This window comes from Empidonax traillii, unplaced genomic scaffold, assembly GCF_003031625.1.
Source record: "Empidonax traillii isolate 1590-97213 ecotype Southwest subspecies unplaced genomic scaffold, ASM303162v1 scaffold157:size2224338, whole genome shotgun sequence".
Taxonomy (NCBI): domain Eukaryota; kingdom Metazoa; phylum Chordata; class Aves; order Passeriformes; family Tyrannidae; genus Empidonax; species Empidonax traillii.
The window spans coordinates 1496258-1521945 of record NW_020955350.1 but is presented as its reverse complement, the minus strand read 5'-3'; the positions used below and the strand labels follow the sequence as shown (position 1 = coordinate 1521945).

The following is a 25688-nucleotide window of genomic DNA, read 5'->3' as shown; positions in this document are numbered from 1 at the left end:
TCCAGGGGTCATTTACACTGAGCATCTCCAGTACATGACCACAGTACGGTTGCCTGACATATGACTGTGGACTAATCAGGTCAAAGATATGTCATCTCCCCACAAGCCTAAATTGCACAGGATGGTCACAGCCACACACCAATACTTAAAACTAGAGATGAAATCCTGCCTGAATGCTCCTGGAGCAGGAGAGAACACATCAGTCTGTGAAGAGATACTGCCTTACTGGCTGTAGGAGTTATACTGAACTACTGGCAAAACTTAGTATCCTTGCAAGAATTGCAAGAGGTATCCATGCCTACTTTGTCGAGGGCAAATCCAACCCATTTCTAAGTTAAACCATTTCCAACATGGTTTGACAATCAGATGATATACAAAGTGCATGGACACGGGGCATATTAGAGCAAAAGAGTCTGAAGTTGAGTCAAACTAATTTGTTGCCCGTGTTAGGGCACTGCAATAGCAATCTGTTTCAGGGCTTCTAAATAACCTCTAAATAATCTTCTAAATAACCTTATTGTAGAAGACAATTACATGACTGGTCACTGTGGTTTACATAAAATAAAAAAAATTCAATATTCCAGCTATGATTTTGGTCCAAGGTCAGATTTGGCAACTTCACTTTTCTGGAAGCAAGAAAGCCATTAATTATTGAAAAACAGCAAGCTGTGTATTTTTTTTTAAACTCACATATCAGTCTTAAATTAGTAAGTCTTCAAATTCTTTGGAAAATCTGTTTAATCATTTTGATAAATTTTTGAGAGATAGTATCAAAAGATACTGCTTCCCACAGCTACCTATTATAACTGTAGGTTTGTACAGGGGAGTGTTTCAGACTACAATTGTTTATACTATTCTTTTACTGTGGGTAATTCATTGAGGTGCAGAATGGATCCAGCACATCAAAGCCTCTGCCATACAAAAGTGTTAACGGCACTGCAGTTTACAGCACTTTTTTCTCCCAGATGGATGATCATACTGGTGTAACAGTTCCCAGCAATTCTTGCAAGTCAGCAATAGACTGCACAAGATTTAGTGGATGCTGTTTAGCTGGAGCTTGCTTACTTAAAGAGTATGCAAATACTTGTTTACTACAGAAGGATTCACTCAAATGGAATGCAGAAAAACATATTCTATTTCGGCTTAAATTTTTAAGACTACTATGACTAAAAAGAGATAAAGTTTCCATCTCTTTCTGTAAGATGCATTCTGACATCTGGCATTCCAGAAAAAGCAATAAATGCTTAGATACTGTAATTGTTATTTTAGTGACAACTAAGTAGCTCTCTAATAAAGGAGAAAAACAAACAAAGAGTCAGCCCTGAAGCACACCTGGTGAAAATAAACAGTCTGTCAGGGAAATGAAAGCCAGGCATCATTCATCAAATCCAACAAAATAAAAAGGCTCTGTGAGTTCTTCAGAAGTGGTGTCTCTGAAGGTCAGAACTGTATTGCAACAGTAGGGATCTGTAAGTAAATACTGCAAGTTCTTCAAAGCTAACTTCCATCAGTGTTGACAGAAATATCTCAATCTGTGGTTGTTCAGTCTGTAGAAGAGAAGGCTCCAGGGAGACCTTACTCCAGCCTTTCAGTACTTAAAGGGGGCCTATAAGAAAGATGGGATCAAACTTTTTAGTAAGGCCTGTTTTTTAACCTGAAACAGGGTAGATTCAGACTAGATATATCAATTTTTTTTTTTAAGATGAGGGTGGTGAAATAGTGGAATGGGCTGACCAGTGAGGCTGTAGATGCCCCATTCCTGGAAACATTTAAGATAGGGCTGGACAGGGCTCTGAGCAACCTAATCTTGTTGAAGATGTCCCTTCCCATGGCCAGGGCATTGGACTAGATGATCTTTAAAGGTCGCTTCCAACCAAAACTGTTCTGTGAATCAAAACACCACACATTTGAATCATGTATGAAAACAAAGACTCACAGGAGCATATATGTGCTCATTCAGGTTGCATTTTCTGGACATAAAAGTATTTGTGTACTTGGTTTTGAATGAGAATCCATGAAAACCATTACAACACGTGCAAACTGCATACACAACATATTATACATAAAAAATAAAAAACTTACTGATAATTATTTTGTGCAGAAGGAATGACAGTGCATTTCTAGTTTAAAAAATTCATTTTTAAATAAAGCAATATGAGAAGAAAATTAAAGCTTCCACAAAAGTATACCCTTGATTCAACAAATAGCAGCAGCCCCTCTAAGCAGGCATTCCCTGTACAGACAGAAATGTGCAATGCAGCCAATAGAGAGACTTGTAAAAATGACATATTGCATATATTCCTAACAAAGGAGACCAAGTACATATTTTGGTACACACATACAGCACAGGTGTTGATGACTATGATTATAGCCACTTGACATCTTTCATAATCATCAAGTGCTGCTGAACCACAACCACCAAGGATGAAAATTTCCATGTTAGTTATTTTGCATCAGACTGATTTTTTAGACTTTATTGTTGTTGCCAAAATTTCAATGGTTTTCAATACAAGGTCAGGGTATATACTTGCATTTCAGTTAAATGAATTAAATAACTGCTGGGAAGAAGAAAAATACCCCACAGTTTCTAGTTGGAAAGCACAACTTGATAGTAAGCCTTTGTGCCAGGGTTGTCTGCAACCACTCAGAAGATCTACTCAAAGAGTCATTTCAAGAGGCTGTACATACTCCAGCCCCGGGCTATAGGACAGAGTAGTGCCAGGTAGAGCTTTCATGGAGCCGGATACAATGAGAAAACTGTCCTTCTAAAGGTTTCCACTACTGGAAAAGAAGACCATTCAACAGAAGGACAAAAAATCTGAAGACAGAAGAAAAAAGAGACTAAGATTAGGACAAGGAAATGCTGGAAGGTCCCAGTTAGGTATGACCAAAACAGACCCTGAATTTGCAGTGCTTTGAATGGACATTAATCAGTACCTGAAACAGAAGACACTCAAGACTTCCTCTACTGGCAGCCAGTTGCTGTGAAATTCACTGGCAAAATGAAGCTCACTGTACTCCAGAGACTGGTCCCTGAAGAAGACTAGAAATCATCACATACATCTGTAATTGCCATAAGCAGTCAGGGACAGCTCCACTGAATTCAGCTCTGATGATGAGCAATGTGGGAATCAATGCAGTTCAGCACTGCGAGGTAAAGTTGCACTCTACAGGTGTATATGCATCGAAGAATGTATTCCTGCAACATCACAGACAATTCCCTCATAAGGCTCCACCCTGCTCATGGAAATTAGGATTCAGATAGTTTCTCTCTGAACCATTCATGCAGTAGTTCAAGATTTAGCCTTATTAAAAAAAAAATACTCTTGTACAGTTTTATGGCCTATATATTCTTCTGACCTGAGTAGGTAACTGTTTCTGCTTTTGTTAAAGGGAATTTATGCACCAAAGTAAAATCTTCTGGAAGTTTACAGTTACTGAACTACTTTTCTGAATGGACATCAGAGAACACCTGAGCTTCATAATCCGAATCCCCCAAGTGGTTTTGCAAGCTCTCAAACCCTGAGGTTAGATAGTCTATTTAAACCCAAAGAAGCCGTAAACCCAGAAAAAAAAAGAAGCAATGGCATTTGCACAAGTAGAATATACTCTTCCCTAGAAGTGGGGCAAACAGTGTGAACCCTGCTTTCTGTCAGATTGATTTGCTATCTGCACTTTACAGCTGTAAGTTCAATCCCAGCAATACAGTTAGATCAGCAAACCTTCTGGCACTACTATATGTAGCCAAAGACAGTTCCACAGATGAAGTTCTTCTATTGATCTGATCCAGGCTATATCAGTTGATGTATATAATATATACTTGAAGAGTTATGGTTTTGGAAGAAATGGTTACATTCATTATCATTTTTAGGGCAGTGCAAGAATCACTTTGGAAGTGGCAAATGTAAGGAAATTCCCAGGCAACAGCTCTAGAAGTCAGTCTCCTAACAGGCTGCAGGTTCTGGTACCTATCTCAGCAAAAGAGCATCACCTGCAGCTTCAGCAGCAAATTTTACCTGCTCTAGAAACAATGTGTACATAGACATGGAAAACAGATGGTATTAACAGGTTATGTGGGGAAACCTGTACAGAAATGATGCCTAAGAAGAGAATTAAAAGAAGAGCAGATATGTGAGCATGGATCAGCATCCCACTGGGCTCGTGAGAAATGTGTAATAGATTGTTTACAAACGTCACCTTTGCATATCACATTTGGTACAGTAGCAAAATTCAAGCCAAGGGGGAATTCAGAGCAAAGACAGAGGAGAACTTTAAATCTCAGAATCAGCTTTTCCATACTACATGTATCTAGCCTAGCATGCTCTCTGGTCAATCATGGGAAAATATAATAGATTCAAACCCTAGAAGACCTGTTGGGAAAACACACATTACATATATAAATTACTAACTGGTTTTACCACATAGTTTTCTAAGTACAAGTATTTACTCCAAATGTAATGTTTACATCAAGGGTACATCTAGTAGTGTGCAGGACTGCTCACATCCAGCTTGAAGTGGCAATGCCTGTATATCAAAAGTATTACCCTAGGACCCAGTCTGGCATACTGACTGAGCAAGTAGGAAAAAACATATGTAGAGCACCAGAAGAACAACTGGCAGATCATCTTATCTGTAGTTTTGCTAATTAGTTTCTCCTGCTATATGAGGTGCCTAATTCGGGTTTGTGAGCTTCCGAAGAGTGTTTGCTTCTCAAGCAGCAGAAAAATAAAGCTTCAAATACAAAGCCAAATTCACACAATGAGGTTGAGAGCGCAACAGAATCTAGAGACTGCAGACATTCCTGCTAAAGGTCCAGTGTGACCATGCAGCCTGGGTGCTGTGTGCACACATGCTTACCATGTATTTTTCCATCCACCTTTCTCACCTTTTGAAAACTCGATTTTGTCAAAGTCTACCCTTTTTCCTGGTAAGCACTTCCACTGCTGAATGACCTGCAAAGCCAGGATTCATTTTCTGATTTCTGAATCACTCAAGCTTCCAATTTCAGCTTTTGAACACACGCTGTTGTCCTGCTAAGTCCCTATATCCTGTTATCAAGTCACCTATCAACCTTCCTTTCAGCAGTTTCATCTCCTGTAACATGACAACAGAAGGCTCACCCTCCAGCTTGGGAAAAGGCTGTGCTCTGCCTTCCATCTACTTCTACACTATTCTTAGAATTAAAACATCACAACTGGACACGGTATCCTTGTAGACTTAAGCAGCCTGACCTGTGTACGTTACAACAATCCCTGCTATTCAATACAACTTTAATAACAAGAGATTACATTACTCCCATTAGCTTTTCATTTAGAGTACACATAATGTGGCTACCTACAAGAACTCCCAACTCCTTTTCTTCCTTGACAGCCTGCTTTCCAAGGGAGAAGAGGCCATACCTGCAGGATGAAGGGGTTTCTTATATACTGCACTACATTTGGCTGCAATTAAACAAATTTTCTCAGAATAATTTAGCTAGATTATTTTTATCACACCTGTACCATTAACCCATCCTGCTGATTGTGTGTTACCACATCAACTGCTACACTTGGGCAACCAACACAGGAAGGCTGAAAGATGCTGCACAACCAGCTAAACCAGGGGACACCAATAAAGGCCCTTTTCATTAGTGCCTCCCTACTGTGTATGGGCATCTGTCAATGAACTAGCATGATTCCAGCACACAGCATAAGGAATTAAAAGGCACATGTTTAATTAAGATGTCATGTGATCCTAAGCTGTATGCTTGCCTTGCAAAAAAAGCTACTGTATTCCACAAGGTAGCTGCTAAATACTCAATTCAAACCCTTGCCAATGGAGAAAAAAAAAAAAAAAGAAAAAAAGAAACAAATACCAGGTTAGTCTGACAGGTTGAGCATCAAGATAACTGGTATTACCTATACAATGCAATTCTTTGTTGACAGAAACCCAAATTAACTGTTCCATTCTTTTGGCAGAATTGGCAAGAGGCTAACAGGTCTGTAGCTCCTTGTGTTGAGACTAACAAAAAAAATCCCAAACAATCATTTATTAACAGAAAGAAGCTATCTCCATGAGATAGACTTGGAATGAGTCAGTATGATATGGGCCTGAATACAGCTTAATGTGGCATAAAAAAGGACTGCACACATCTGTGAATGGCAAATTCAGCAGTAGATTAGCCTAGGATAATGGTTACAGGTGACATTCATCAAAATCAAGCTGTCTTTTGTTTGCTTTTGATAAGCCAGTATATGACAAGCTTTATCTATATGCATTTAGCATCCATAAACCAATGGACACAAGCAATTTTGCATGGCAATTCAACCAGTGCTTGACAGCGGATTGGATTGCAGTACTTCGTAGGGTTGATACGCTCATAACAGATTGTCACATTCCTGGCATTTCTCCAGACAGTGTTTATACTGTTTATAAACAGCAACAAAATATTAAAACATGTAACAAACATTTCCTTATAGGCCATTTGGGATTATTCCACATTTGGCACTGTTTTTTGAATAACCTTATTAATCTATCTTCAGGTTCTGAGCTGTTATATTTAGATCAAAGACACGTACTGCAAGATAAAATCTACATAACCTATGCAAAATAAACATTAAAAAGTGTACATTCAAAATTATAGTCTAGGAAAACCCTGACTAAATAGAACAAGTGTGCCAACATTCAAAACCAAATTGGACATGGTCCTGGACAATCTGTTCCAGCTGACCCTGCTTGAGCAGGGAGGTTGGACTAGATGGTTTCAAAAGGACCCTTTCAACCAAAATAACATCAGGATCTGGTGATATTTGACATGCAAATAGGTAAATCATCTCAATTCTGCAATTCACTGCACCCAGCAGAACCTGCAGAGAAAGTGGCTTGGTTGTATGCACATAAAGTTGTTTGAGGGATCCAACACTTCCCTCTGATCGCAGCACAGTGTCACCAGGGCCCATGCAACAGAGGTGCCGTGTCAGTACAGCTGACAGGACTGGGATTACACTGACTGTGTTTCAAACACACGGCACACTGACAAAAGATACAGATTTCCTCAAGGGTATCCTTGTTCAGCATTTCACAAAACAGAACAAAACCTCGAATTCCCTATGGGGAAGATTTGGGATTTTTAGTCAGTTTTCAAGAAGCAACACTTTTGTGTGTGGAACTTGGAGGCTTCTCTTACCAACCCAATGGACAGGAATTCCTCATGCTTCAAGCAGAAGTACTGGGGAGCAGGGTGAGGTCTGTGCAGCCTGACGGGCTGCAGGCTCTGGAGGTTCTGAAAACTTCTGTGGGACAGCTCATGTTTTGACACTACTTCTGGATTCCTTTGTTGGTTTTTTTATTTGGCTTTGTTTGGGTTAGGTTTTCTTTCATCCTTTTCTGCAAGGCTAAAAGACTAAAATAAAGACTAAAGAAAGACTAGAATACACAGCAGACCGCAGCCACTGAAGAACAGAGCACCTGATTTTCAGCAGAAACACAGCCAACAAATATAAGCATTCACATATAGGATTGTGTTCGATAGTAGCTGTAGTTAATAATAAGGCATAAGAACAGGAGTTCTCCAAGTTTTACCCGAGGCCAACCACTTACTGTTGATTGCTGCATAACAAGAGTTTGCCTCTAGTAAACACTTTGGGGCTCAGATACAATACCTTAATGAAATCTCAGGGGAGGAAAGACTGTATTTTTTCATGCTTTTCCTTATGGAGTCATGTCTTTTGTGCACCTTGTTAAAAAAGTTAAACCCCATGCCCATGTTTCAGACCAAAATTGCTTATTAAGATCCTAAGTTTTTGTGTCTCTAGGCTCACATTTCTAAGTCTAGGGTTTCCACATGCACAGATAATAAAATAATTTAAAAGATACAGGTTTTTCACAGTTGATTCCTGTTTGAGCAGCAAGCATTTGTCTGGATGCACACAGAAGGACAGGGAGCCTTCTCCTGCATCAGTTCAGTGTTGATCAGCACTAGGATCTGAGGATTCAGATAAACACTTCACAGGGTGCACAGATCCTTGCTGTGTAAAGGGATGAAAGTCAATTCCTGAATGCAGTAAGGGCTTGAACAGAATCCAGCCCTTTTTTTTTTTTTTTTTTCCTAGAGCCCTTTCCACTAAATTCACAGGAAAATACTGGAGCTGGGTCCTCATATCTTTGCTGAAAGAACCAGGTATTTCCCTCTGCTGTGCATTCTACAACAACAAGGACAAAGCTCTATGCCAAGTGCAGTGCACTGGACCCTGTCTGGCTTTCAACCTGTTCAATTAACTATATCAAATCAAACGATTTCCACTGGAGCACAGGCAGGCACTTCTTTTTTAGTGAAGGCTATTCCCCTGGCAAACCCTGAGCAGCGGAGGTCAGCTGCTTTAGCACTTGAGCAGTAAAAAAAAAAAAAAAAAAAAAGGCAGCTTTGGATTTTGGATTTTATTTTTATTGTAATATGGGAGAAGTACAGAAGGGAGAAATCCTTTCTCCCCCAGCCTCTTTGCTCTCTGCAAAAGGCTCAGCTGGCTGGGCTGGTATTTCCACAAACAGAATCATTTTCAAAGAGGGACATGACAAACGAGGCGCTGACAGGCTCATTAGAGCAGAGCGGGGAAGCTGGGGGTGAGGACCGCAGGTCTGCGCGCTCCGGAGCGCTGTGGTCGCCGATGGCAGGGGATGGCACAACCGCCGGGATCCCGCCGGGATCGAATCCCGGCAGCGCCGGGCACATCCCGGGGCCGCCGGGCGGTAGCCGGTGCGCCGGCGCCCCCTCGAGGCAGCGCCCGGTACTGCACCCGCGGGCTCTGCGGGCTCTGCAAGGGAAGAGGGGAAACCCGCAGCTTTCCCAAGGGCATCCACGGGCCTTTCCAAACACCAGCCCGGAGCCACTGAAGCGCTGAGGTGCCGTAGCAAAGTCCTGCAGGCTACAGGCGGCTGTTTGCCCAGCCGCAGCAGGGGAGTTCGGGAGGGGTCAGCTGGAGGGGCCGAGCTCATCTGCAGGTCATGCTTTGAGTCCTGGCAGAGGGTCTGGGGAGTGGAATGAGAACACAGCTGAGAACACAGGGCTGCGACAGATGGGGTTAATCCATTTGACAGAGACTCGGTGCAAGAGCAGAATTGTTGTCTACATATCTGTTTAAAAACAGAAACCGTAAAGAAGCTGGAATCACAGGATAGCTGATGGAGGGTGTCTGGCTTGGGAAGAGTCACAGGGGATCAGGCAATAGCCAGACTCAAGAGCGAGAGAAGAACACAACTTACTGCAGATTGACCAGATGAGAGAGATTAAACACACATTTAGAATCACAGAATCATTAAGGCTGAAAAAGACCTCCAAGATCGTGAAGTCCAATCTTTGACCAAACACCACCATGTCATCTAAGCCATTGCACTAAGAGACGTATCCAGTTGTTTACTGAACGTTTCCAGGGATGGTGACTCCACTACCTCCCTGGGAAGCTCAATCCAATGCCTGACCACCCTTTCAGAGAAAAAATTCTTCCTGATATCCAAAACAGAAGTCAAACTCTCGCCTATGGCTTCATTCATGTTCACATTTCAGGAGGGCTTCCTTCTGTGTTTCACCGTGAGGTTAGCTGTGTTTTTAGACTGAGGAACACTGCCAAATAATTATAAGATTACACTAAGACTAAATCCCCGTATCATGAATAGCACATGCTGGCAAGTAATAAGCCGAAATAAAAAGAATCAGCTCTAGCTGCTCACTGATATCACAAACACACACCCACTAAGCAGCAAATTAATTCACTTTTTCAAAGTGAAGAACTGTAAGGTCTTCTAACAACCCCTCCACTTAATCACTCCAGTTTTCCTCATATAAGTTTTCCTTACCTACAACTGAGCCATAAAATTGACTTCATAGCTGCAGAGCAAAGGTGACAAATTCTCCTTCCCCATCAATAATAGCACAGGTAACCCAAAAGGAGACCCAAAAATTTTTGTCCTGGTTCCCACCAGAGTGGGATACAGAACTTGTGAAATGCTGTAGGAAAGCCTGACTTGTTGGGAAACGAGAGCTCAGCAGTACTAACCATCAGTTTAACCAAGCTGGAAAAGTAAGTTCCAGACTCCAGAGATACAGCAGAAGTTTTAAAACAGCAACCCAGAATGCAACCTAATGAGGCTTCGGTCAGGGCACAACACTTGGAAACAACATAGTTCATGAGAAGCCCTAAAAATTCAGTGGCCAGTTCTAAACTATGGACCTCATCCTTTGAATAGTTCATCAGTATTAATCAAATGAGGAAGTAAAAAAAAAAAAGAAATAAAGAAGGGCCATCAGGGTTAACAATGCTGCATTCTGTGGCTTCAGGCTATTTCTTTAAGATCTTCAAAGTAACAACAAAGTGCTTCACCTTGCCTAGCTTCTGGATAAAGGGACCTCATAGCCTAGGCAATCAATCAATCGATCAAGGAACATGGTAAAGTAATAATGTAACCACTAACCGTGATGGATCCAAAAATGCATAGAAAAAGAACATCCTAAGAAATAAAAAGAGAGGGTAGAGCTTTAATATTGGGTAAAATGTTAGAACTTACAATAAAGTAATCAAACTCCCTATAAAGCAGCTAAAGAAAAAATAGTTGATAAAAAGCATGCTTTGTCAAGATCATGCGAAGGGTCACAAAACAAAAAGTGGACAAAGAAAACAGGATGAACATAAAAGGGGTGTTTTCATAACATCCTCTCTTGGCTATATTAAGTCCATTAAGTTCATCTGTTTTAAGGCATCCCTTGCCTCTCCACTGATTACGTCAGCAGTTTACTCTCTTACCCTTGGTTTTAGAAATCCCACTTAAGCTGGATGCCTGGATCACCTAAGATAGATGGGTAAGCACCCAAAGATTAAATCAGTAGCTCGTAAGGTTTTTGGCTCTGTCAGTGGATCACAATCAGTGTTTGGTTCTTCTTCACATACGCTGTAGAGCCTTATCAGTAAATGAGGAAATATCACCAAGCTTTACAATATGGATTGAAGAATTCCTGAAATAGGCTTTGCTAAGACATTTCATACAGTTTGCCCTATTTTATCCTAATTCACATTTTTAGATCCCTTCTCACTAAGAAACAGAAACTGATTTTGAAACTGGCTGCCATGGTGAGAGGTTCTGGCAGTGCCTTTTACATGATATTGATGTAAATCAGAGTTCTGTAGAGAATAGAGTGGATCAGGTTTACAAAGACTGTACAACAATGATCTTTTCAAGTAGAATGGTAAAACATGATACGATCTCTAGTTAGAGAAAAATTACTAAAATAAATAGAACAAGATTAAATTGAAATTGAAAAAAAAACTTGTGTTAGAGGGAAGGAATAATCCAATTATCATTGCATGTATAATTATGAAACATTATTTCCCCAACAACTGGCAGCACATGAGAAATAAGTACCAAGGAGCAAGTAAATGCTGCTTCAAATGAAGTGCAATATATCTTTTTCTTCCGTCCCCTACATACTCATACTGTAAGAGTACAGAAGAACTCATCTAAGCTAAGTTGACAGCAAATTTCAAATCTGAAGCTAAAGGACAGGAATTATATTTTTCAGTTCAAAGATGATTTGGATTCTTGTTCTACATCAGGCAGGAGTAACAGCTATAGCAAACCCGGCTACCATGGCTCTTACTGAATTCTTACATAGTGACAGAGGAAAGAAAAAGAGGCAGCTAGAGTGCAATTCACTTCTGAGCATGCTGTAGAGCAATTTTTCACTGAGACCATAAGAGATTTTCCCAGGTAGTTAAAAGTGGAGAGAGTCTCCCAAGGAAAAGCTACCAGACCCAAGAAATATCCAGCAAGATAGAAAATGGTGTAAAACATTTATCAGCTACTTGCACAGCAGATCTCAAAGCTGATAATGAAGCAGGAGAGTGGAAGCTTCATTCTGAATTTAGCAGATATAGAATTTAGTATGTCATTGGCAAGCAAGGCCAAAAATGCCTCAATCGCCCTTTCTCAATTTCCCTTTCCTATCAGACAGAACAGATGATATCATCACTTCTTCCACACAGGATTTTATGTAACAAATAATAGTATCAAACACTCCTCACTGCTTTGAGCACAGAGAAGAAAATAGCTGCATTTCATTACTAATTGATAAACTCCACAGATTAGTTTTCATAGAAAAGACAATGGATCAGAAAATAATCAACTATGTTATACTGAAGTTACAACTCCAACAGAGTGTTCGAGTGCCTCATTGTCGCCTTCTCGACAGCAGATGGGCCTTCCTGGTCAAACCAGATCTCCCCTGAGCCATTTTAGTCTTGTCTCCTGCTGTGGAATTTCGCTATATATTACATGAGCTATAATCTGATCGAAAAGCAAAACCCAGAAACCCTTGCTGAGACATGAGAGAAGGCTACTTTCATACAAAATTTTCTGTATCAGTAGGAGGCTGAATAATGAAAAGAAGATTTCCACTTTTCCAACTTCTTTCAATTCTCCACTATATAAACACAGGGTTACATTAATATATTTCTGATACTATTTTCCATGCAAAAAGAACAGTTGCGACATATTATGCAAACAGGAGACTTATCCCAATACCCATCACTCTGTGATGTGTTCCTCATGTTAAAAATTTGAGAGCAGCCAAGTATGAAAAAAGGAGAACTCTTTAGTCCTTTACATTTTCCAACATGAACATCACAGTTTCACAAAGAATGCTGCAAATAGGTCTGACCTTATCCAGGCAGCAGAATAAAAGCTCTCTCCAGGGTGAAGCAGTGATTTTATTTTTTTAACTGCAGATGGGCGTAGTCAGGATTGATCTGACAGCCCACCAACCAACAATGCTATTAAGACCTCACAGAAAGAGCATGGCAAAGCGGCATAAATAAGGACTGAGGGTAACTCCGGCTTAAGTCTTGCACCACAGAGAAGGGAAGGGCTTCACAGAGATGGCTGGAGATGGAAGTTGCTTGTATTATCCACTATCAGATGAACACTGCTTGGCAGAAGACATCAATTGTGCTGAAGAGCATTGTCACATGCAAAACAGGGAAAATAAGGAATATTTCATTGGAAATTACCTCCATTTGGACACAATGAAGATGCTTTCTGAGATATATGACAGTGCTGAAGAATGTTCAAAACTTGCTACAGGTTTGGGACCAAGGAAAGAAAAGGGTGGTAAGGAAAACATTAACAATGCTTTAAAGGAGGCTTAAGTATTTCCTACAACACCCTGACCTGACCCAGGACCATCTTTGCTTGGTACCAGTCCTATACCTGACCATAAAGACTGCTCTACCAATAACAGCCTAGAGGGTAGGTTTATAAGGGACAATAAAACAATGTTCAATAAAATAATCTAAGAAAAGGTGCCAGTTTGTGTAGTCTTCTACTGTAACTACAGTAGGATTTGTGAGAAGACTCTTGTGGGACAGGTGTCAGGTAACAAAACACTTTACAGAACACCACATTTTGCTTCAGTCCTCACGTCCACATTTTGCTTCAGTCCTCACGTTAAGGGTGTTATAGCACTGTCACAAGAGACATTTTGGGTCAATGTGATACTCATTAATAATGGAAGGAAAAAAGATAACAATAGTGGAATCACTTGCCAAGGGAAGGATCAGGAAGTGAGCAGAACTTGTTCCAAATGAAATAGCCCAAATGAAAGAAGACTCAGCTGACTCAGGAAACACCTTTTATATACATATCACAACATATTTTACAACACTGGTATCTTTATCTCTGTTGTACAGATAGCAAAACATATGGCAAAGGTTTAACACAATCAAGAGCTCGCAATGCAGTGAATAAACCCACCTGGTTTTGGTCACCCTTCCTGTCCCAGAGCTAGGAATGAAACCTAGGCCTCCTGTGCTCCACTGCACACCTTTCATCCCCAAGTCATTGCACTGGTTGCACCACAAAACTCATCTGAGTTCCATGAAACAAAGGGTGGAATTAATTTCTATATGTTCTAAAAACTGGAAAGATACCTAGCAACACTTTGATTAAAAAAAACCCCAAACTTTCTCTGTATGGAGTAACTCCTACCCTGAGGATTCAGTGTGCTTCCAAAGAATGCCAGAGTAACCCAAAACAAGAGCCAAGATGTCTCCAAATTCCAGTGTAGTATCTTAAACCACAAGGCCATCCCTTCACCAACATGATAAATAACTTCAGCATTTTATCTAATATGATAACAAAGATATTAATGATGTGAAAAAAATTAATTCAGATTTTAAAAGCATGATATTACACACATTTCATAAAAATATGTCAATAAAGCTGATTTACTGCCAGCATCTTTAGAGGTTATAGAATTAGCCAGATTTTAAGACTATTTGCAGCAGGTTTTCAGTAGCAGTTCATATTTCCCTTTCTGAGGTGCTGTTTGGTATTTAATGGTTATTCAGAAGTTCTGGTCCCTTCTAAAACTGAAATGAGGTTTTCTTGAGCCCTGTTCCTTTCCTCCTTAAAACTTTAATTTAAAAAGGCTTGAGTCCTTTCAAGTCTTTTCAAGTATCTCCTTCTTTCAATTGGACCAAGGTACCTCTTGGGTATTACTTTGACAGAATGAGGTTTGCTTAATGATCATAGCATTAAAACCTCTGAAGACATGCAGTAGCACACTGGGGAACATGGTGTTGAAATAAAAGGTGAAGCAGGGTTTCCTTCCTTCCTTCCTCCCTCCTTTTCTCCCTTCCTTTCCTTCCTTTCCTTCCCTTCCCTTCCCTTCCCTCCCTTCCTTTCCTTCCTTCCCTTCCCTTTCCTCCCTTCCAATACACATCCATAAGCTGTTCCTTAGACATCATCTTTATTATTCTGTCAATGGACCATCTGCCCCCAAATGGTTATTCCTTAGTCATTCTATGCCCAGTCTTTTTTATGTTAATTGTGAGACATTGCAAAAATCTTCATTTGTTTCCATGGTACAGAATAAGACCATCAAAGAACAACTCATCTCTCTAGAACTCCCCAGTCATTTAAAAATACTGCTGCCTGGCAAATTCAAAGCCATAAATGCACACAAAGCAAGCTCTTTCTTTCAGGTTTATCCCCTGGAATACATCAGTATAAAATGAGTGTGAAAAACTGGCAAATCAGTGCAACTTTTTACTTTTCCTCTTACTGGTGTAAACTCCCAACACCAGCCGCAGAGCTTCCAGTGACATGACCCTACCATGACATTGCCTTCTTGGTTGTACAGGCCACTGTCATCTTCGTTCCTCCCTTTTCATTGTCTAACTTTCCCCATCACTGCTAATTCCTATCAGATGACCTTAGATCTCACTCAGTATTACTCCTTCAAACTCTTTTGGTTCTTTCTCTGGGTCCAATACCATGAAGAATACTTCTGATCTGTTGCTGAATAAGTCAAACAAGTGTTCTACTCCCTGAATCCAAGCATGTTATGTATAAAAAAATCTGCCAATTTCTTATTAGATTTTTCCATATTTAATTATGCCTAACTGGCTGCAAACTGCATTTCACTGGTTCTGAGGTACTCAGTAAGTGCTCAGCAAATCATAAGACCATGGAAGAATTTAGATGGGAAGGGACCCTGGTAGATTTCTGGCCCAACCTCCTGCTTAAAAGAACGTCAGCTATGAGATCAGATCAGGTTTCTCAAGGTTTTATCTAGCTAGGGCTTGAAACCTTCCCAGGACAGAAACTGAGCAACCTGTTCCAATGCTCGACTATTCTCACGGGGAAAAAGTTTCTCCTGATGTTCACCTTGGCCGTTTGTTTCAGCTCAAATTTGGTGTCTCTCACACATCACTGTGAAGGGTCAGGTTCCATGTTTTTGACAACCTTCTTCTACACACTGGGGGCTGCTGCCAGTCCCCCTATTCCACCCTGGCAAGCTGCCTCTTCCCTGGACTGAACAAGCCCAGCTCTTCCAATGGTCAAAGGGCAAGAGCTCCAGCCCTGAGCATCTTGTTGGTCCTCACCTTAACTTGCATTGGAAATCCAAGGACTGTAGTCTAAAAAGTGCAGAGTAAAAGGGAATAATGACTGTCCTTGATTAGGTTACCACATTCCTTTTAATAGTGCTGTGATTCTGTCAGCATTCTTTGCTACCAAGGCACAAAGCTGTTTCATTTCATCTTCCTGACTATCAAGACAACATCACCAAAGCCCCTTTCCTACTAGTCAGCCCCAGGCTGAGTGGGGTGCAAGAGGCTCGGCCTTCCCAGCTGCAGAACTTTGCAATCGTCCTGGTTGAATTTCATAAGGTTCCTGTTGACACATTCCTCCAGCCTGTGTCTGGTTCCTATGCCTAAACCCCTGTGGATGGCCCCTACTCTTGAGTCTCTAGACCGTTACCTCCAATTTCCTGTCATCTGTAAATCTGATGAGAGTACACTCTGTCCCAAGACATCCTCAAGATCACTGTTAATATGAAGTTTTTTTCTTACTAGGTAAGTTTCCAGATGAAGCACTTTTTTCTTATATATCTGACGCTGCTCTTTGTCAGAAATAAAAGGTATAAAATCTCTGCAAAGAAAAGGTAATTTAGGGTTGTATTTTGTCCCCAACTCTATAAATTGTAATCAGCAACTAATAGTTTCAACCAAACACTGCATTTTTCAACACCTATGGTTAACAATTGTTAGATACCTTTGCCCAAGATTATTTTCCTGGCTTATGACCATGCCTTAGATTTTATCTTCAAATAAAGGTTAAATATCCTTTTCATGCCACTTTCTTCAAGTTCTTTTCCATCCTATTTTTCCATATCAAAAAAGCCTGTAAAGTCATATTAATTCTTGAGAAATTTTCAACAATCACATTAGTTTTCCGTAGCCATAGCTGGGAAACTACACTACCTTGGCTTCATCTTTATATTAGTTTCCGAGCTCCTTTCCGAGCTACAAATCCACTGTTCTATCCCTTTATTAGATTTCAAATAATCAGAGTCATGGGGACCAACAGCACTGGAAATATCCTCCTGAGTTAATGATTTCATTCATACTACCACAATATACTTTTATAAAATCTATACAAATATTGATCATGTTTCTTCTTCAGTAGTTGCTGAACTGAAGTTATTTTCTTTCCTGCAGATTTAGTTTCTAAGACTCACACAGATATTTTCCTTTTTCCTCTTTTGTCTAAAGAAAGAAAGATTGATCTCAATTCCTCTTTTTCACAAAAGTCTATGAAGTTCAAAGTTTTGCACATCTGCAAGGAAACTACAAGGTTTCCATCTATGTTTATGTTGAAATGAAAACAACTCCCTTAATTCTAGAAACCAGCAACATGATACCAAAACAGTATTAGAAAATATTTTAAAATAGCTTCAGTTTCTTCTGGTAGTGCTCCGGATGTAGTCAGCTCTGTACACATGGGTGGAGACACAGACTACATTCCTACAGACTGCATTCAGCAGATGGTGACTGAGAGGAAATGGGCACAATGGTTATGTACCAAACCTCAACATTTACCAAACCAATAAGAACCAGCTCTCACATGTAAGTGTGTACAGGTATTCATGGATACATAGCAAACAAAATACTGGCAGTTTAGTTTGCCATGTTTGCAATCATTCATATGTTATCAGAAAGGAAATAGTGACAGGAATCAAGGTAAAATTTGAAACACCACAAGTTCACGTATACAAACAGACACTGAGTGAAACACACATTAGTTAACAAGGCATTAGTGTTGAGACTGAAATTTGTATGTGAAACTCAAATCTCTGCTTATCATAAATGTCTGAACTCCAATTCCCAGTTTTGTATACCACCACTTCAGAGAACAAATAAGTGTTCCACATTAAACTGTTTACAGATTAATTACTGTCAGGTATATGAGTAAAAGTCTTATTTAATGTCTTATTTAATTAAGTTATATTTGCTAAACTGATGTCTGCTCAAAGTGGTCAGCTAAAAGACAACTACAGCAAACTGAGTAGGAGTTGACAAGTCAAGCAGATCAACAACATCAATATCAACTTCTAAAAAAGATAGAAAAATAAATTACAATTATGCTTTTAATATATTCTTTTAAGAAAAGACACCATGTTTTGAAGGTTTGGAGGTCCTGCATGTACTTGGGAACAAACAAATACTTTTTAGACTAGACAAGGAAAGTATGTGCAACTGGGAAGCATCCTATTCATTGAAGAAAAGGCTGTGAGAAGGAATGGTTGGTTGTACTTGAGCCACATTTGGCACAGGAATCAGTTTGGTTTACTGGAAATAATAGTTTAGATTGATATTAGGAAATACCAACTTTAAAATCATAAAGTACTGGAATAGAGAGATATAAAAATCTCCTCCACTGCAAAGTTTCCAGAGCAAATTTAGACAAATATCTGCCAGAAATGAACTTGCTGTACTGATCCTACTTAAGGCCTAGGGATGGACTCAGTTGGGCTTGCTTCCCATCTTATGTGTTAAGGACTCTAAGGTTAAATTTTATTTCTTTTTTAAAGGCGGGGGGAGGACACAAAAAAGAGTATGAATCAAGATGAAACACTTCAATGAAAATGAAAATTTACATAAATTATGTTTTTCCTCATAGGATGTTTCTTAATGTTTGGGTTCCAGGGGTTTTTATTTATTTGGAATGAACAGGGTGGGGCCTTTACCTACACACAGACTGACTTCTTTCCTTGTTATATTGACCCTGAATAATGTCAAATTTATGTTTTAGAGAGATGGGGAAATCACTTACCAAATCCTAAGAAAGCTGGAATATTCCCCCTACTCTAAACCTTGCAACTCTCTAGTCATCCAGTCAACCAAAAGCCCTCAGTGCACAGTCGCTATCAATTAACAGCAAAGTAAAACAATTGGCCACATTTTAAGTAAGTAAAATATTTCTGATAGCGCATACTTTACCAGTTATGTCGTGCTGTTTGAATGACTCACTGTAGATTTGATACTGATTAGGGCAATGTTTCTTCAGCCATTTGCAGACATCCTGCTGGGTCCATAATGCCACAGGCTTGGTCAGCTTCACAGTCCCGGACTAGAAATACGGAATGAAGAACAGAAATTATGTTTAGTCCACACACAAGTTTCAGAAATATTTATCTGTGACGTCCTTATATGACATTCAAACATCCATGTTCAAACTCACAAGAGGGATGTCCATTTGTGTCCCAGCTTGGATATAACCATGGAAAATCACAAATATCCTCAGGCCTTAGCTACAATTAGGAAAGATCTTGCAACAAAGGCCTTTAGTGAAAACAAGCCTAAAGACTGATTCTGGCTGGGAAAAGGGCACAGAGGGAGAGCTGGGGATATTGGTTCATACTGAGCATTTCAGCTGACATTGTTTGAGCCACGTTTATAAGCAGCTATAGTTTTTCTGCTTCCTTTTTACCTTTAACCCTCCTACAATCACCTTTATATGAAATAAATAGGACTCCCGCTTAAAACAGTTGCTCCTTTATAATAAATAATATTTTTTAAAATAACTCTGTTCAATACTTTCCAGCAAATTCAGTTTTATAATAGATGAAGTTTATACATAAACATTCCTAAATTAAGTTGTCTGCATTATTATATGTACAAAGTCACATTTCATTTAATCAAACAATTCACCTCTGCACATACACTTTTTTAACCATACAAGAATGCTGAGTTCTAAGCAATCTGAACTGCAAAAAAAGAAAATATTTTAAATTTTTTTTTTTTTTTTTTTTTGCAACACAGCCTGCCTCGGAAACTAAGAAAATCTTAAACAGATGGGTGGTTATTACCAACAATAAATGTTTAACACTGGACATTGCTGGTGTTAAGTGAGTATGAACACCAGTGTATTCATTTACTTCATTATTTTGCCAAGGAACTGAGTCCGGGAAATAAAATCAAAGTGTCTCTGTTTCCATGCTATGCATGCAGAGTACTGTCCTCCAGCTCTCTGGTGGTGTAGAAGGTTCAAGAGAAGTTTTTCTGCACAAATCTGAGGTGAAGAGGAATGTCATCCCAACCCACCTTCTCCATTAGGGCTCATGGCAGATTCCTTCAATATTGGCAGCCAGGGTTTATCCCAGCATTTACACAGATGTACTCTGTCAGACAGATCTTTTCAAAGTTGCTTTAAAATTTTTCATTACTGGAAGCCCTAAGGACCAAAGCAGTTTTAAGCCAGTGCTTTGCATGTTCTATTAAGTCCATAAAGTATGTCATGCAAAGATAGTAAGTTAGGGCCAGGGAACATGGCAGATCTAAAAATCCAGCAGGCAAACGTGCCTTGAATTTCTCATGTCCAGTTGTCCCTATCTCTTTTTTATTGCCTATGTAGAAGTTAGATAAATAGCAGGAAAATTACAGTTGAATATATAACACAATGCTCAGTTTTTTTTGATTTAAGGAAAAATACACTCATCAGAAACACTAATAAGCATCATCCACACTTAGAAACATCACAATAATGCAAAAAACCACCCCAAATAATCATTCTCATCTCGTGCTGCCACCCACAAACATACAGCAGGCAGGAGCTTGACAGACCTGGCATCCACAGAGAAAGAAACTTCCAGAGGTGTTGAGAGTGTACTATAACCAGGACAGCCCTTGCTCTACTTCTGCCCTTTCTGAGAAGCTCATCAGTCTTCTACACATACAGGAACCCCCAGAGGTCTGGACAAGGGGCAACCTCTGTAGGGAGAGCAAGTGCCCTGTAACTCCTCCAAGCACCTCATGCAACTTGGAAGATCAAAGGCCCCTCTTTGAACTTTCTGGCCTGCTTGTTACTGCCATTTGGGCCAGAAAAGAAACTGAATTTCAATGAAGAGCCCAATCTTATGGTATCAGCTGATTTTTATTGCATGCATACATAAATGCATGTCCTTCACAAATACATCAATGAAATAAACAAGTAAAAATAGCTGTATAACACTAACAGTCTCTCTGATTCCAGAGAAATCCCTGAACAACAGGGTCAAGACTTCAATGTCTATCTTTATATGAGTTACTGCTTAAAGGTATTTCTTGAGCACTGGAATTTCTGAAGACTTTTCTCTAGTCTGTCAGGCCTTGAAAAATAAATTGTTAATGGGCTTTTCTTGTACATCATAAAAATACTAAATGACAAATATCTGTATATAAATATGTATAATTAGCTGTAGATTTACAAGCTATTTATTCCAAGCTGAAAGTACACAAGCAGTGCCAATGTTTGTTTTAACTGAGAGGCTGCTCTTTTCAGTTCAGCAACTATTGTCCTCTTAAAAGCGATAAGCACCATCATATTAAATAGCTGAAGAACAAGTTTATCAACAATTACAGTACAAATTTAACACATCCCTCTGTGCCCATGGAACTGAAAGATGGTTTCAAATGTAGCTTTTAAGCTGTGCAGTATACAGATCTCTGCACTGCAAACATACATGCTGACTTCTTACTGTCCAGTGTTCAGAATTATGACAGAAACATGTTGCACTTAAGCTTATAAATGCAGTCCAAAGAATACATATTTACACTGACACCATCAAATATTATGTTTAATTTTCTAATTCATAAGGACTTAATGAGCTAGAGGAATACATGGGTTTAAAAGCAATGGTTCCAGAAAGTATATTATAGTAACTTTCATTTTTGGAACATCATACCCAAAATTATTTTCCAACCAGATCCTCTAAATGAAAAGCTCTTAAAAATATGCTTCCTTCTCACAACATTAATTTCTTAGTTTCTTCCCTGCTCTAAAGTTAGATCCCATTCAAAAACAAAATCCCAGTAAACCAAGGAAAATTACCTTTACCATGAACATACCTATTAAATGAGTCTTCTGCCATTAACTACATGTAAATTATCTAGACAGGTGGAAAACACACTATGTTTTACTTTATTTCTGTTTATCAGCTCCATCAAACAACTGGCCCAAACTGATTAAAACAAAATAATACATCAACAATTATCTTTGGACTGGCCTTCCCTTCCTTTTTCCTGGCATAACCACATCATAAGAACACCTTTGCTGGCAACCCTTTAATATTTTTAATCCCGCCAAACACTATGCCAACTCATGTGCAAGATTCAGATCTAATGAGAATAAGTCTTCAATATTCTCATCTTTTCTTGTATATTTGAAGGAAACCCTGTTTCTTCCGGATTTTGTGACAAACTCTTCTAAATTGCCAACCCCAGTTTTTGCTATGTGTATCTCAAAGTATAAAAGTGACTCCCAAGAAGAAGAAAAAACTATTGTATTTACTTCCATGACAAAATTTTGCGCTCTCCTTGTTCCATGGTGCAGAGAAGACAGTATTTAAAAGCATCAGCCCACAAATAAATAAATAAATAAATAAATAAATAAATAGAAACTATGGCGTGTGCATTACCAAAGAGTGTATTTCAGTGTTGAGAAGAGCATTAGCAACCAAACCCTGCTATTGCTAAACAATGAATTACAAGTTCTCTCTTCAGCCTTTCAGGTGCAGTTTACCAAGCCTGCCAGTTTTGAAGGTCAATTAATTCACCAGAATTTCTTTATCATATTTCACTCCAGAAAGAAAGAAAGGCTTCTGTATTTTTGAGTGACGAAGGATTCAACTTCATTATTAAAACTACTTTATATACCATGAGACAAGTTATTTAAAAGAGCTTCTCTAACTCTAACATTTTGTGTATTTACAAGGCTGCTCAGATTACAAAATCCAGGGATTTTGAAGATCAGGGGCCTCAGTCGAACAGGGCTGCAGGTCTGCTAGAAGAAGGCTGCCTCATACTATTTGTAACATCCAGTTTGCCAGCATACCGGTCCTGACATATAAGCAAAGTCAATGAATATTTGCATTCAAATGTATCCGAAGTCAGACCCTACACAGTTTCTGTATGAAACAGACTGATAAAAGAGGCACTGCTGAAGGCATTAAAGCAGATCCTGCTCCCTCCCACATACATCTTGGGAGACTCTGCTCTGGAGCTTCCAGTTTAACTACAAAAACACAAAGCAGAACCAATTTTGTTACAGCTGTGTTGGTCAAAGGACTGTCATGGTTTAACCCCAGCTGGCAAGTAAATACCACACAGCTGCTCATTCGCTCCCTCCTCCAGTGGGATGGGGGAGAATCAGGAAAAAAAGTTAAACTCCTGGGTTGAGATAGGAACATTTCAATAAGTGAAGCAAAGTAAAATATAATAATGCTTATGATAATTGTATCAATAAAATAATAATTGTAATTAAAAGGAAGGGGAGAAAGAGAGAGAAATAAACCCCCAGTAAAACAAGTGATGCCCTGCACAATTGCTCACCACCTGCTCACCAATGCCCATCCTATCCCGAGCAGTAATCGGCCCCTTCCAGCCAACACCCACCCCAGTTCTCATACTGCACATGACATCCTACAATATGGAATATTCTTTTGGCCAAGTCAGCTCAGCCCTCCTGGCTATGCGACCTCCAAGCTTCTGGTGCAGATCCTCAGGAACAGGGCATGAGACACTGAAAAGTCCTTAACTTGGGGTAAGCACAGCTTCACAACAACCAAAACGTCAGTTTGTGACCAACATTATTTTCATATTAAATCCAAATCACAGCACTGTACCAGCTACTAAGAAGAAAACTAAGTCTATTCCAGCCAAAATCAGGACAGGACACAAGCACGGCAAGGCTGCAAGGAAAAGCACCATCGTTTATTAGACCAACAGTGTGGGTCCTGCCAGCTGTGTTTCAGACACAAATCTTTGTACAGAGTAGATGTGGGTACAACTGCTCAGTGTTGAACCACGACGTTAAATCAGTCAGGCACGTCGAGGGAAAACAGGGCTGAGAGCTGCAGGGGGGAAGTTTGAGAAGAACAAAGGAAAGAAGCAGTAAGGTTGTTGCCACCTAGCAGGGACAGAGAGAGCAAGATGGGTGGCCATCACCCTGAGAATAATACAAGGTCAGCTGGGGCAGGAAATACGACGGCTGATTTGGAGGGGGCACCTTCAGGTCTTGGGTGTTAAACCATTCTCTGGAGGTGTAATGCTCTCCCAACTGCCCCTCTAAGCACGTGGCTCTATGAGCCCGTAAGCAGCTCACACAAACCACGGCTGAGGGACGGACAAAAGAGGAAGTTTATTGGGGATGGGGGCTTATATGGCTTTCAGGGGGATTGAAAAGGGACCAATTACAGGGTCAAGGTACTACAGAAAAATCCAATCAGGTAAAGAGTTAACAGCCAATAGAAAGAGGCGAACAAAAGCCAATGAGAAGACCTAAGGATATCTTCCCAGGACATTCCTGCATAAGGGTTCTTTGCAGGGGGTGTCGGGAAGGAGAAAGAGTGACTTTGCAAAAACACAGAAAAGCCATTTTAAGATCTGTTTAAACAACATTAAAAACTTCTGTTTCTATAACATTTGAGCTGTTTTCCTTCATCAGTCCATCTCTGACAGGACTTCTTCCATCCTACATAGGGTAAATCTATTGCCACAAGGAAACATTAAAATGTGTCAAAAACCCATTGATGTGTCTGTGACCAGAGAGACTGGAAGGAATAAAATGGGATGTTTCAAGTGTGAAGCTGAGAAGGAAATATTTATTAAACCAAAACATAATGTCTTCTGCAAGCAAAGTATAAAAGGTGAATGCTGTATTTAAAAACTAGAAAAATAAAATTTTATGTCTATCCAATACAGACACATAAAGCAGGGAACTTAAACTACACAGTTCCAAAAGCCATCTAAATTATTATCAAATTTTTCAGGCTACTCTGGAAGCAAGACTAACAGCATCATCTTCATCGTTTTATGCCAAGAAGCAGCTGGGACAGCAATGCCCAGTAAGAATTTCAAAAGCATGATTTTTTTAAAACATGCTTGGGTTATATTTCTAAAGCTGAGAAAATAAGAATATTTTTCATATATTCCAAATTACTTCTCCAGCATTAAACTGACACTACAGAATTCAGAATCAATGGCTAACATAAATGCTTGGCTTTGAGTTCTGGAAAGAAAAAAGAACCAGGCTCATGAATGTGTTATCTTAAAATACTGAAAAACCCACAAAGGACACATTTTGGTTTAAAAATACACTTTCTCAGGTAGTTAGATAGTTTATACTTACAGAACTTTGTAGCAAAGACAAAAGAAAATTACAGTAATAAGCAGACACACCACAGAAAACCTGAAACTTCTGTTGTACTGGGTTCTCATCTGTGTTGTTGAGAATTGTAATACTAAGAAGAGATGAAAATGACAAACCAAAGGAAACATGTATATTAAAAAAACAAACAAACAAACAAAAAACCAACAAACTAAGGAAAATATTGTAGAATTTTATGTTGATAAAATAATTCTTTTATGTTAAGAGATTAAATGTTTAAAATTTTAATTGCATCAGAAATTCAAACAGTCCATTCTAATTTATTACTTAAGTCACTGTGAAAAACAAAAATTCAGCATGGCAAATAAAGTATAATTTTAAAAAATCATTGCAATTTAGTTTAAAGCACACTTTTAAAGGCCAACTTTCCACCAACTTTGATTTAGTAAGACATAAACCCTAATGCCACCCAGAAAGAACTAAAAGAGAGACACTACAGCAGCTATCATGCAAGTCATACATCTATGACTGATCAGTACTCGATGTCCGCTTTAAATGAAACCTATGGAGACATGGGAGACCTAACAAAACTCCCCAGTCGTGCTGGTGTGCTCAGCTAGCACCCTGCATTCCCTGAGTTGCAAGCTCATGTCTCACATTTGCAGTCCAAACTTACTTGTTCCACATGGCAAGATGCAAAATGCAACTTGCTGGCATAATCCGTTACCTGCAGAGCA

The 25688-nt window shown here is 39.4% G+C and overlaps 1 protein-coding gene across 2 annotated transcripts in view; it reads right to left on the bottom strand.

The window, feature by feature from the left end:
- The window catches only part of SAMD12 (sterile alpha motif domain containing 12), a 171954-nt gene that overhangs the window by 105809 nt on the left and 40457 nt on the right, over window positions 1–25688 (bottom strand). For both annotated transcript variants that reach the window (XM_027884932.1, XM_027884933.1), the window contains exon 3: window positions 18807–18936. In XM_027884932.1, the coding sequence (XP_027740733.1) occupies window positions 18807–18936 (130 nt within the window). The remainder of the gene's footprint in view (window positions 1–18806; window positions 18937–25688) is intronic.